This window comes from Capra hircus, chromosome 5 (genome assembly GCF_001704415.2).
Source record: "Capra hircus breed San Clemente chromosome 5, ASM170441v1, whole genome shotgun sequence".
Classification (NCBI taxonomy): domain Eukaryota; kingdom Metazoa; phylum Chordata; class Mammalia; order Artiodactyla; family Bovidae; genus Capra; species Capra hircus.
In genome coordinates, this window is record NC_030812.1 from 95,740,432 (window position 1) to 95,754,491 (window position 14,060).

The 14,060-nt window shown below is 48.2% G+C and overlaps 1 protein-coding gene and 1 long non-coding RNA gene across 3 annotated transcripts; one reads left to right on the forward strand and one right to left on the reverse strand.

Annotated features, from left to right (window-relative positions):
- On the reverse strand, positions 4,458-9,664 carry CDKN1B (cyclin dependent kinase inhibitor 1B). Its single transcript, XM_005680816.3, has 3 exons — positions 8,636-9,664; positions 7,952-8,081; positions 4,458-5,809 (listed from the first exon to the last, which is right to left on the reverse strand). The coding sequence occupies exons 1-2, from the start codon at positions 9,108-9,110 to the stop codon at positions 7,960-7,962; spliced, it is 597 nt and encodes a 198-aa protein (XP_005680873.2). The 5' UTR covers positions 9,111-9,664; the 3' UTR covers positions 4,458-5,809; positions 7,952-7,959.
- LOC102175559 lies at positions 9,819-12,868 on the forward strand. 2 transcript variants are annotated; one of them, XR_310033.3, is made up of 4 exons: positions 9,819-10,057; positions 10,688-11,171; positions 11,675-11,738; positions 12,149-12,868. It is a non-coding gene; the product is annotated as an uncharacterized LOC102175559 (long non-coding RNA). The 2 variants fall into 2 exon arrangements; XR_001295732.2 differs by lacking the exon at positions 9,819-10,057 and having other exon boundaries at positions 10,072-11,171.

Sequence of the window (14,060 nt, forward strand, 5' to 3'; positions counted from 1 at the left end):
GGTTGGACAGAATAGGAACTGTTATACTGAAGGCTGGGGCTGGATAGCTGGTGAAAATCATCAGGTACACTGCCACAGAAATAACAGGGAAAACAACTGTATATATGCTAACTTCATTCATCTGAAAATACAGTAATTTGGAGAATAACCCGAATTATCATAAACTTTCAAAATTTTCACAATAAAACACAACTGGGATATAAATTAATGAAGGAGATCATTTGTATTAGACCTGTATTACAAATAACAGTATCCTACATGGTAAAGAAAGAATTCCCTTCAGATTCAAAAACCAAAAGCCATTTCAGTTTCAATCTCTATCTCGATTACAACATTTTCCTTATTCAAAAACACCCTAGAAATGAGAGACAGAAAGCAATTTCCCCCCCACAAATTCAGTAAAAAATGACACTGCTTGAATCTTGAGGGATTCCGACTGGATGACCTTTGAAATAATACATTTTTGCTATAGACGTACTTCTTCGGTTTCTTACCACTGCCCACCCGCCCACCCAGCCTCCTAGGAAATGAAACGGTCTACTTTTCCCGGCCACCTTCACCTCCCCGTTCCCCGCCCTTCCCGATGCTTCCCCAAGGCAGGGGAAAGGTGCGTCTTCTCTAGGGCTCCTGCCAGCGCCTCCCAGTCCCACTGGCCAGCAGCCGGGGAAACGACGCGCCCTGGACATCCATTAACGTTTTTATACTACACTGTGCCCCGCAGCCCGAGCGTCTCCAGATTGTTTACAGCGGCCCCACGCCCCCCGACCCGCGCGCACACTGTCAACCGCTCTTAGGAGGAAAATTTGGGACTAGAAATTCGGCCCACCAACCCACCTCGGTCCCGCCTACACAAAACCGGCTACAACACCCCACCTCCGGCCGCCGAAGTAGCTTTCATCACACGATCTGGGGTGCAGTATTTTTTTTTTCCCCCGAGAAAACAGGCGTCCCAAGGAAAAAAAAATTCAAACTACCCTCGCGGGCCAATGGGAAAGAAGAGAGAGGAGGGAGGAGCCAGCGGGGCGGGGCGGGCGCCAGGGCTGGTACCGCAGGGGATGCGTAAAAACACGGCGGGCGCACGGTTTGGGGTTTTTTTTTTTTTTCCTCCAAAACTAGCTAAAAGCCCGAGACTCCGCCCGAAGCTGCAGCCTCTCGGATCCACCTTAAATCTTCAGTGGACTCGGCGCCGGGGTCAGTGGGCGCAGCCAATGCCAATCAAGTTTACAACCACCAGCACAGGAGGGAGGAAAAAAAAAAAGAGGAAAAAAAAATAATCTGCAAGTTCTCGGGTCTGCACACACACTCGCAGGGAGGCACGCACACATGTCCACAAGCACACAAAAGACAGGAGCGGGTGGGGGCCGGGTGCCAAAGAGGGAAGGGGGACGTATCCGCAGATCTCTCGCTCGACGCGAAGCGCCCGTGGCCCCGTGCGCTCGGGGAAGGCGCGCGGGAAGCGCGGCCCGGCCCGAGCGCCATGATGGTGGCCGCGGTTCGGAGCCCATTTTTTCTGGCGGGGGAGCTGCAATGATGCAATCCCCCGGCCCCGCGGTCCCCCGGCTGCGCGCCCTTCTCCCGGCCTTTTCTTCGCCTTCCTTTTGAGGCGCGTCGATGTTTCGCGCCCAGCCCGCCTCTACTCCTTTTTGTACTTTTCACTTACTGATTCCTGCCTCCCTCTTATGTGTGTTCCCACGCGCGACAGGCCCAGTACGCGGAGAGCACCACCATCCCCTGCCCCCCGCTCCACGGGGCCTCGAATTGACGTGTGAAGGCTACACTTTCGGTTCTGCGGGGTCCGGGCTGGCGCTGACCCCACCCTGCCCCACCCCCACGCAAGCTGAGATACAAGCGGTGCCACCGCCCCCATGCCGACACCCGGGGGAAGGGAGGGTCAAGCGTGACCGTGGACCCTCTTGCCCTCCCCCACTGCGCAGGATTTTTACCTTAATTTTGGCCGGGAGGGAGGGGAGCGAGCATAGGGTGTGGCCCAGGTGAAAGACTTGGCAAACTTAAAAAACCTCAGAGTCTGGAAAACAGATAGCAGATCCTAGGTGAGCTTTTAAAACACTTTTCTTCCCAATCAGAAAAAGCTTCAGAAGAACAAGTGTCTACGCTAACAAGGGTGAAGACGAAATGGCGAAGGCAACGTTCCTCGGCATCCGGGAAAGGTCCCGGCGCGCGGCCGGTGGGCGCACCGTGGCCTGAAAGGCCGCGCGCGCCCCGCTCCCCTTCTGTAGATTTCCACGGTCCCCTTCGTCTCCAATCACGCCCCTGGACCCACAGTTTCCTAGTTTTTCCCTGCCCTGCCCTGATCCCCTTCACTGGGCAGCGGGGATGGGACCGGGGGACTTGGCAGAGCGGGTGTAAGCGAGGAAGCGACCCCCGCGAGCGGCAGCGGCGCTCGGCCCCTTTAGCGCGCGGCTGCTGCCCTCCTGGGCCGCCGGCGAGCCGAGAAGCCTTTCGAAATGCGCGGGGCTGCGGATCATTGGAGCCCGGGGTGGGGGTGGGAGCGGACTGCTGCCTTGGAGGGTCCACGAATTCGGAAAGGTTCTCCCATCCGCTCACATCTCCCCAGCGCCCTGGAGTTGACGGGGTACTGATAGGCAGGGTCTGATTGTGGAGAGGAAGGGGGGTTTTCGCTTCTTTCTGAGCCCAGAGGGGAGATGATGAGAGAGGCAAGTTTCGGAGAAACTGCCCAGCCCAGCTGCGCGGGCCGAGGCGTAGCAGCCCTTCACGGCCTGCGGGTGCCCGGGGCGCGGGAACTGCGCGCAGCGATCCGGGAGGTGCGGGAGCCACCGGTAGCAGATGAGGAGCTAGACTTGATAGTCTTTTCTTGCCGAGGCTCCGGTCAGCCCGACCCCGCAACTGCCGCGGCGGGCGATCGTAGGGCTGCGGCTCAGGGCGGAGAGACTACGGCGCGGTGGCCCGAGTAGCGGGGTGGGGGGGTGCCTGGGCCGACGGCCGCATCCCCTCGGAGCGACGCCCGCGGCGGGCCAGGCAGTCCGGGGTCGGGGAGAGGACGGTCAGAATCTCAGGGACACGTTCAGAGACTTGACGCAGAACGGGCGAAGGACCGACACGATGACTTTAGGGGCTGCGTTCCTGTGAACGTGCCTGGCGCGGCGAGCATCCACTTCTTTCTGGCCCTGTACTCCTAAAACGCACTCTCTAAAAATTCGGATTAACGATGCCTCTTGGGGAAAGAAACGGGGGTGGGGGGGCAGAAGCAGCTTTTAGAAGAGGATTTTTGCCCCTCATCTGTTAGAAACACGTTTTAAAGTACTCTTTTTGGCTCAGAGAGACTTTATTTCATTATTTCCTGACTCTCCACTCCTTCCTCCCCATTTTGAATTGTTTTTCTTGCTTTCTCAGTCTCTTCCTGAAAAACACCCTGCCTTCGTGTTTTGAATAGAATCACAAAAACACCTTTAGTCTTTAATTAAAATAATACCCCAACTTGGAAGATGTGGCCCAGCCACCAAAGGACCTATTTTTCCCTTCCCGGCAGTCGCAGACAGACAATCCTTTTTTTTTTTTTTTTTTTGGATAAGCAATTTCGGGTCAAAATAAGCTGAAATTATCTTAATTTATTGCCCCCTTTGAGGTGCAATAAATTAAATGCAACTATTCAAGAGAAACTATTTAATCCAAATCCAGATTTTTGCGATTTAACCATTTGCAGATTCCTAGAAAAAATAATTTACTTTTACACCTTAGCCACATTTTCTAAGAGAATTTTAAATTAGAGGGATCATCTTAGTAAATTTTACTTTAAGATGCTGTTTAACTTTTTTTCTTATTTAAATAAAAAATAACTTTGCTATGTGGATATGGGACCCCCAAACCCTCAGATTGGGTATTCAGATTAACCAGTTTTAGGTTGTATAGAGTGTAACCAGGAAATGTAGAAGTTGAGGAATTGGTGTGTGATGGCCAGTTCAATTTGAAGGATACCTGTTCTATCTAAATTAGTGTGGAATGCACACCCCCTTCTAAAGGACCTAAATACCTGAATATTTTGGAAGAGAGGTGTAGCTTAAGAGCGTCTGAACAACTGCTGTAGCTCCTTACAACATTCTGTGTGTGTAAATACAGAATTTAGAGAAGTCACCATGTTAGTTTCATTTTCAATCCTGCAAGTGTGTGATCAGTCTACACTTATGTAAGAATTTTTGGTTTTGACACATTCATATTCTAGAAGATATAAATATTACCATCTTATTAATATGAAAATGTGACTTTCCCACTTTCCACTTCTAAAGTTTTGTCCACCCATATAGAACTAAGTGGAAAAGCGTGACTACTACATTCGGTCCTACATAAACATCATCTGAGTGGTAGGCCTGAGTTATCTAGGTATTTGCCACTTCGTATTACATTTGTGGAAATGACTAGAATGCTAAGTCGAACACCTCAAGCTTAGTAAGGTATATTTACATACAGTTCAACTCAACGAATAGCTCTGGAAGTTTTCTTTATTGATTACTTGATGTGTAACAATAATTGGCATCTTTTTCACACATTACAAAAAATTATACTTGGCTCAGTATGCAACCTTTTAAGCATAGCCATATTATTTAACAGAAGAACAGAAGAAGGGGAAAAACCTACTCTACCCGATACAGCATTTACAAATGCACAAAACATGCCACTTTGGCTTGTATATTGTCTAGATTAAAAAAAAAAAAATCTCTTTTTAACATAAATAAGTTAGTATAATTTTCAGTGTCTTTACAGAGTTATGTACACAGGTACACTTCAAATGGTTTTGTTTCATACACATACACAGGCAATGTAAAAATACTGTTTAAAGATGTAGTATCCATTTCGCCAACCCACGGGTGCTTTTCTCTATATGCACTTTCCTTTAAAAATACCACTATCCTTTGGACAAATTAAGAAACAGAATGAGAAGCTGTAAATTAAAAATTATTTCATTATTTTTTATGTTACTTACAGATCTTTAAAAATATCCAAGGATTTAGAATTATTTTGTCTGTGTCTACACACACCCTGAAGTGAAAAGAAAATTAAGAAATGTTCTCAAAATTCTGATAAAAATTAAATGGTCAATTCTGTGCATTCAGAACACTCCCCACATACATGCCAGAGTGCCCAGAGGTACCCGGAGTGATTACCAGACTGATGAATACTGGTAAATTCCAATTGTAAGGGAGACTAGTGGGGAGCACTAAGCTTTTTGTTGTTGTTGTTGTTGTTTTTAAAAAAAAAGCCATTTGCTACCATATAACGGAATCATCAGAGCTCCCAAATGAGAAAAAAAACTTCATGTAAAAATAAATAGCAATTATCTGCAGCCAGTGTTCAAATTTGGGTGATTTTTTAAATGAAGTATCCATTTTCATTGAAAGGGACATTACATCTTTAAAGAAAATAATTCAAACCCTTCCCCTAAACTGCTTCTCTTCATGCAAGCCAAATATTTTTGTCCTTGCTCTAAATCGAAGCAAGCTCTTAATACCCACCCCATGCCAATTCCTCAGTACCCCCCGGCCCTCCCTTCCCCAAAGTTTATGTGCTACATAAAAAGTAAAAACTATATACACAGGTAGTACAATGAAGCAAATAAGGAAAAACCTAATTGCACAATGCTACATCCAACGCTTTTAGAGGCAGATGATTTAAGAGTGCCTAAAACTTTAGTGTTATTAAGTCTGTTGCTGTTCAGTGCTTGTAAAGGATGTCCATTCTTGGAGTCAGCGATATGTATTCCAAATTTTTAATTTATATCTTCCTTGCTTCATCAAGCAGTGATGTATCTGATAAACAAGGAAACATACTCTTAGTTCTGCAAAAGAAACAAGGAGAAAGAATTAGAAGAAAAGGCACTAGAAAAACATTGCCAATATATTACCGGAATTATTCTGTTAGTTTTAGCTAGGAAATACCTGAGCAATGGGAAAGAACGAACATACTAAAAGCTGGTGACTAGAGTCATCTCCATCCAACATTTCTCTCACTGGCTTCTCACTCTCCCCTGTGCTATAGGCTTTTGTCTAGAACAGCAGTATTCAGCAGAGGGTCATTTTGCTGCCTGCCCTCGCCACCCTCCCACACCCAGGGGGACATTTGGCAATGGCTGGAGACATTTTTGGTTGTCACACTGGGTATGACTGGAGAGGTTTCTACTGGCATGTGCTTCAAGAGATCAGGGATGCTGCCAGAACATTCTACAATGCCCGGGACAGCCTCCCTCAACAAAGAATTATTCGGCCCCAAATGTCAGCAGTGCAGAGGTTGAGAAACCCTGGTCTAGAGAATTGGGGTCAAAGATACTGAGAAAGAACAGACATGGAAAAATTCAGAAACCAATAACACTTAAGAGTAGCAGAATTTTCTGTCTGAAAAATAATTGGCAATGATATTTATAAAGGCTCTCCAAAGAAAATTCTATTCACTTTTTTTTTTTTTCTCAAAATCTTCTAGTCTTAGTCATATGTAGAAACATACACACGAATGCTTATGAATAGGTCCTTACTACGATTTCCTGTATTCTCTGAACTGGCAATATTTACTAACAAGTGCTTCTCGGTAGGTGAGAATGGAGCCAGATCAAAATTCAACAGGTCTGATTTGCTCATCTGACGACTTATGCCACAAGTCACAAACCAAGAGCCGCAGGTGTTAGGGTTACTTCAGAAATCATTTTCATCCAATTTACCTACTTCATATATATAAGCTGTGATGTAGAGGTTTCATAGCACTGTTTTATATACGCTCTGAAAAATATCACGTATATGTAGCCAAGTCCTATATATGACACTGATTTAAAAACACAACAAACTTGAACCTCACCTTCATCCTTCTTTAAAATTTTTACAAATGAGGATTTTAAAAGTTAGTGTAAACATTTCTTAGGATCTCTTTATATGCTAGGCTAGTGAGAGTGGAGAGAGAAAGAAGGACATAGTTATTCTAAGTTTACAAACTATGAATATGTGTAGTTTGATCCTTAAGACCAATCCATGTAAAGCTGGGGGCTGATTATTCAAATTAGCTTTTCATGTTGATCATATTTTAGTAAATGGCAAAAATCTCCACTTCTAATGTTGGGGGTACACCTACCCCTGCCAGCCCCGATAACTACTCTCCATTTCCTCTACAAGCACCCAGCTTCTCCTGTTATAGCATGATTAGCATACGCATGCTGACGTGTTCCTGGATTGCTTACTCTGGCAGAGTCACTTCTGCTTTGCAACTTCAGTGTTATCAGAAATTCCGCAGGGACCTTAGTATTTTTGAGCCTTCCATTTCAGTTTTATTTTTTTAAACACACAGGTTCCTTCTCCATCCTCCAAACTTATCAGAAGCCAGAGAGTGTGAGAGCATATGAAAATGATAAAGACAAAAGCAAGTCATATATTTCTGTCACATTTATAAATATTTGATTATCCAGATATGAACCACTTTTTCAGTGAGGAAAAGTGCCTCACTTTTCCCTCAAAGTTTTAATTAAATCATTTATTTGCCATTTTTGCCCATGTAGAGCTCAAAATCTGTTACTGAGTCAACATGGTCCTCTGGGAGATGAATTCTCATGAAGTGGGATGGAGGCAGACCCCTGCTCTTGGTCAGATGGAAAAAGAACCTATTGTTCTGGACATGTTTTGATGGCACCTTCAGGGAACTGACCTTCCTACTCACGGAGCCTTGGTTACAAGAACTTGCCTGGGACACTTGCTCTGATCAGTTGGTGCTTCAAAGGAAAATAATCTCAGGAGGTGAAAACTGGGAAGAACTATAGTACCTCCCCACTGATTCCCAGTCTTCCCCATTCCTACCTTTTTGTCCTCCCAAAGCATAAAACAAAAGCCCCCAAGTTTTCATCTGCCAGCCCCCACTGAGATCGGGTTATCTTGGGGCTTGAAAGCCCACGAGTTCCTGCAACCCAACTGGGGTGTCACTTATTTGCTCCAAGTCATCAACCCACCGAGTGGTTTACGTCTGACGCCTTCTGAGGCCAGGCTTCTTGGGCGTCTGCTCCACTGAACCGGCGTTGGGGGAACCGTCTGAAACATTTTCTTCTGTTCTGTTGGCTCTTTTGTTTTGAGGAGAGGAATCTAAGGGCAAGAGGGAATTTTAAAAAAGAACACACACAAACAATCTTTATTAGAAAAAAACAATGGCCGACAGAAGTGAGCCCAAGAGTCAAGGGACAAAAAACCCACTACCTCCACCCACAATCTTGGGTCCGTCATTCCCAGTGGCCTTTAAGGGCACAAAATGAAGTTGTTTTCACATAACAGAAAGTGTATTTTCTACGCTTCAAAGCTCTCTCTCCAAAGCGAAGAAGGAGGCAGTTGATAAACATCCCAACGTTGTCACATACCTACCGCTGTCTAGCTGGGAGGAGCCGCGATGTTTTCAGTTAGAGAAATGATCAGATAACACAATCTCAAGCTTCTGATTTAAAAGTCATAAACAGACAAGCAGGCAACTAAATAAATAGCATGTACTCATGTACCTCAAAGTAGGAAAGTGCGCTCCCCCCACCTCCGCCCCAAAAGCTAAGTCAGAACGCGCTGAAAAGAAAGCTGCGGTTAAAGACCCTCAAGCAGGGAAAGGAGCGCGGCAGACAGAGACAGACATTTTAGGCATCGGAAAGGGGCATTACCATCTGCGGCAGGTCGCTTCCTTATCCCAGGGCACTGCTCCGCTAACCCGGTCTGGCTGTCCGGGGCATCAGTCTTCTGATCGACCAAATGCGTGTCCTCTGGGTTTGCCTGAGACCCAAGTAAAGGCACCGCCGGGCGGGCCCCGCTGGCATCCTGGCCTTCCTGCGCCGGCACCTTGCAGGCGCCTTTGGGTGGCCGCGGGGGTCTGTAGTAGAACTCGGGCAGGTTGCCCTTTTCTACCTCCTGCCACTCGTACTTGCCCTCCAGGGGCTTGTGATTCTGAAAATCAAAATTCCACTTGCGCTGGCTGGCCTCTTCCATGTCTCTGCAATGCTTCTCCAAGTCCCGGGTTAACTCTTCGTGATTGACCGGGCCAAAGAGGTTTCTGCAAGCCGAGGGCTTGGGGTACTCCGCCTGTCTGGCGTCCATCCGCTCCAGGCTCGGGCTCCCGTTAGACACTCGCACGTTTGACATCTTCCTCCCAGGGGGTGGGGTGGGGGTGGGGGGTCTCGGCGACTGAGGCTCTTGCGCGCGCTCTCTCTCTCTCGCCAAACAAAACCGAACAAAACAAAACGCCCCGACCCAGCCCGAGCCCCTCTTTATAAGCCCTGCGCCGGCCCCTGGAGCCAAGAGAAACAAACGCGAGCCGAGTCAGCGCCCGAGCGTCTAGGCGCGCACGGGGCTGGGGGAGGGGGCGAGGGGCAGCCCCCCGGGGCCAGGCAGCCCCGATCCCGGCCGATCAAGCGGGAGGGCGGGGAGCGGAGGGGAGGGGAGCCGAGCGCCGCCGAGACAGGAGGGGGCAGAGCCGCTCCGAGTCCGGGCCGCCGCGAGCCCGCGGGTCCCGCCGCCCGAGCGCCCTCTCCAAACCTTGCGGGCGTCGCGGAGTCGCGGAGCGGCGAGAGAGTGAGCCCAGAGGAAAGCGGGGAGGAAGGAAAAAAAACACCCCCGAAAAGACGAGCCCCCTTTTTGGAGTTGCCCAATATGGCGGTGGAAGGGAGGCTGACGAAGGAGAAGATGATTGACACCGCGAGTCTATTTAAACAGAGGAGGAGATCATTGGTCGCGGCGCCGGGAGCCGCCCCGCCGAGGCTGGCGAGCTCGGCCTTAAGGTGGCCCCGCCGCGCCTCCCCGCCTCCCGAGCGCGCCGCCGCCGCCGCCGAGCGCGCGGCCGGGACCCGGGGCTGGTCGCGTGACTGCGGGAGGCGCACGGCTTGCCAGCAGACCTGCTCCGGCTGGCCTAGGAGAAATTACAAATAAGACAAACGAGCTCGCCAAACGGCCGGGGAGCCGGGGAGGGGCCTGGGCAGCGGGGCCGGCCGGCGGGTGTTCTGATCCCGGGCGCTGCGCGGACCCGCGCGCCACTGCTCGGGAGCCCCGACCTCCCCGGCTCCTCGCCCGGGAAAGCGGGGGAGAGTTCCAAGGTGCTCGGCCGCCGGTGGTGGTACCCTTGGCTGGCGATCTTGTTTTCGCTGCACTCGCCGAGCGGGGGATGGGGGGACGCAGGGTGGGAGCTCGGCCCCCTAGCTGGGCTCTCCCCCGGGGGCCCCCAATCGCTCACACGGCGGGGGAGGCGGGGAGCCCCTCGGCCTGGGTGCCTTAAGCTGGGGGTGAGCAGTGGTTAGTTCAGCCTTAACCTAGAAGTCTGCTATTTCTAGGGGAGGTTAGGGGCTTAGGAGAGAAGCCTAGGAGGACGTCTTTCTGTAAATTATCCTGGAATAGATGCAGTCTTTATTATGTATTTTGAACCCAAGGTTTCTCTCAATAAAAAATAAGAAAGGATTGCAAGATCAAAAAGTCAACTGATCTCCCAAGTCCCTAATAAACTTTGTAGCTGTCTCAGACACATTTAGTTAAAAAAAAAAAAAGCGAGGTTAGATCCCTGGCCCAGGTTCTTGCCTCCCAAGTACAGTTCACTGACGTGGGCTGCGTGTGGGAACTCGTCTCCTCTTTGTATTTTTCAATTCTTTGCCGGGTTGTAGCAGTTTCCTCTACCTGAGTCCAGCCGCCAAACACAACAGCTTCTTCCTTCCTCCACCCTTTTCTCCCACCAGACTCAACTTCTTGGAACCCACCCAGAACACCATTCAGATGCAAGTGAGTGACGCTTTTAAAGGGCGGCGGATCTTCTAAGAGTGAAAGGAATCGGAAAGTCCGGATTGCGAAGTGATTTCTAAAGCAACCACAACCGTGTCCTCACGTCTGAGATTGTTCGGTTGGTCAGAAAGTTCGTTCAGAGTTTTCCGGGAGATCCTACGGAAAAGCCCAAACGAGCTTTTTGGTCAACCCAGTATTTCGGCATTTCTCTGCTCCCCTTTGCAACTTGACATTTACCTAACTGTGCTCCTGAGCAAGGTGATGGAAGTTAAAACAGGATGGACAGGCTGTTATATCTGAAACAAAGGGTCTTTAACTGCCCTCCCTATCCTCCTTTTGTTCTGGATCAAAGTTACACATTTTACTGGAAAGTAATCTCCGGTTCTAACAGTGCCCAACAGCAATTGTGCACAACAGTTTTCTTAGGCATCTATGCTACAGGTGAGTTTGACATTTAACTTTTCTTAACCCACATAGTATTTGCCCACTTTGTGTGCCTTCCTTGCTTCAGACATTCCAGAATGTAGGAGTTAGGAGGAACCTTGGAAACCTTGTGGTTCAACCTTCTCTTTTAACCATTGAGGAAACTGAGACTCAAGAGAGGTTTCTCTGGGTATCACCCAGAGTGATTCTCCTATCTATAGTTTGCAGGTCCTCCTCTCCTATAAATGATTCAAAATGGCTCCTTCTCATGCTCTGGGCTGCTTGCAGCTGCTTCCTTGATGTGGCCTGTGGTCCCTGATATTTAAATAGGACTGTCACTGGCCTTTGGTATGACCTTGCACTTAATATGACTAAAATGCAGATTCCAAAGGGGCAGGGTGAGACCCAGAGAGCAGCGAGCGAGACAGTGCTTTCAAAGGCCAGACTTCCTACCTGATGGAGAGGAAATATTTCATCTGGCATCTAAGTAAAAGGTCTCATCTTCTTTCTTTATTTTTTAGGTCGAATGCCCCCACTTAATTTACTGAATTGGAGAAGATGGAGAAGAGGGACAGAAAAATTAGGGTAGGTCTCAATACCCTACTCCTGAAATTATAGATTATTGTTGTTGAAATCTTTACACAGTTGTTGGACTACACCAAAATTCTGTATTCTATATGAACATAAATTCAGATGCATAAGTACACAACTACCACATTTATGTAAATGGAGACATTCTAGAGTATTACACCTTGCCACAGATGTTTGATTTTATTCGTGGAATTAATATCTTCCAGAAAAGTAAAAAATGGATATTTTCATCCCCTACGCACCCTGAATATTTCTTTAACTAGTATGTAGGACCACCATTTTGTCGCTTTGTTAATCTTGAAAACCAAACGAGTCACAGTGACGCCACCTTAAGACGTCTGGCTGCCAGCAGAAAGGCTGTGCTTACTCCGACCTTGCTATGATCTAAAGTGTTTTGCTTACAGTCGAGGCACCGGAGAACTGCGGGGCAAATAGTGAGAGGGCAGGCGTCTGCTGTAGTAGCGACGAAGCGTGAAAAAAATACGACAGAGTCCCCGAGGGAAGAGAACCCGGAGCTGTGAGCGCCATCCTCCTGTGGAAAGTAGGCGGCGGCTTTAAAAGACTGAGCCCGGGAGAATTTCCAATAAACAGCCTAAAGGCGGAGCCTGGGGAGAAGACAGAAAGTTACACTCGCGCTGCTCTGAAAAAGGGGGCTCGGCTGCCCCCAAGACCCAGAATCTCGTCCTGGGTGATGTTTTTGTTGTCAGTTTCCCTCTTGGTAGTTTTCTCCTTAGAGCTGAGAAGTGGCCCATAAGCCACCCAAGATTTGTGTGTGTCCTTTAACAGCTTAGGAGGGAGACGAAGACCAATTTTACTTAAAAGAAAACACCTGTGTGGTAGCCGAATGTCCCGGCGGAGCGGCTGAGCAATCTCGCCTCCCAGGTGCAGTTCCTCGCAGGGGGAAGTCAAGCAGCCCCCAAAACTTCTGCGAAGGCGCACGCTTCCTGGCCCCATTGCCCCTCCCACCTTGAGCACAAGATTTTAATCCTTCCTCGAGGATGTTTACGGTGAGGCGACGCTCGCTCAATTTCAGTATGCTCCTAAACCGACATATTTTTAGAGTTTGGAAATTTCACAGTCTGTTTCTGACCCTTTTTATTCAATTTAATAAATACTTATTGAGCATCTTATATTAATTTGCTTATTCTTTCTTTCTACAAATATTTATTGAGTGCCTTGATATCCGAGACTCTGGGAATACAGAGGTAAACAAGATTTACACTAGGATGACCGCTTACACTCTAGTAGGGGAGAGGAGACCGAAAATACACAATAATACATGGGTGAAATATACATACCGCGGAAGGAAGTGATACATGCTATGGAGAATAACACGAGGAGGGGGAAAGAGAGCGTTGTGAGGTCCCAGTGTGACTAGTGTGGTCCAGGAAGCCTTCATTGAGAGAGTGCCCTTGGAGAGATGCTCTGAGGACTCCAGAGAGAGCAGCCATGTAGTGTCCCCATAAAGGGAACAGCAGAGGACTTCCCTGGTGGTCCAGCGGTTAAGACTTCTCCTTCCAATGCAGGGGGTGGGGGTTCCATCCCTGGTGGGAGAGCCAAGATCCTACGTGCCTCCTGACAAAAATAATAACACTAAAACATAGAAGCAATATTGTAACAAATTCAAAAGACTTTTTTAAAAAATGTTTAAAACTGGAGGATGGAGAGGAACAGCAAACACAAAAGTTCTGAAGTGTGATTTTGTCTTCAAGGAACAACCGGGAGAGGAGGGAGTAACAGCAGCAGCACCTGCTCAAACAAAGCAAGGTAGGCCTATGCAGGATTTTAATCCACGAATGAAGGGCAGGGGAGGCCACTGAAGCAGTAGGAGGTTCTAAGCACTGGAATGATGTCCTCTCACCATGGGTAAGGTATTCCCCAAGGTGGTATTCTCAGCAGTGTGGAGAATGGAAGGATGAGGAAGTCACAATTCTTGCCTTTTAGGGAGTATTCATCCTAGAAGGCTTCCCTGGTGGCTCAGATGGTAAAGAATCTGCAATGCAGGGGACCGGGGTTCAATTTCTGGGTCAGGAAGATCCCTTGGAGAAGGGAATGGCTACCCACTCCAGTATTCTTCCTTGGAGAATCCCAAGGACAGAGAAGCCTGGAGGGCTACTGTCCATGGGGCCACAAAGAGTCAGACACGACTGAGCGACTAACACTTTCATCTTAGATAAGGAGACCACCCTCTGCACAGAAACTCCATAGATGGAAAGCAAAATATGGAAGAACTTTGTTCAAAGATGGAGTACAAAGGAGAGAGAAAGAGGAAGTTGTCAAAGAGGTGATATGAGTCAGATCTTGAAGAATGAGAAA

Coding starts and splice junctions, on each gene's coding strand:
- CDKN1B (XM_005680816.3), bottom strand. CDS start 9,110: ATGTCAAACGTGCGAGTGTCTAACGGGAGCCCGAGCCTGGAGCGGATG. Junction 8,082..8,635: donor GAAGCGACCTGCCGCAGATG/GTAATGCCCCTT, acceptor TCTTGCCCTTAG/ATTCCTCTCCTCAAAACAAA.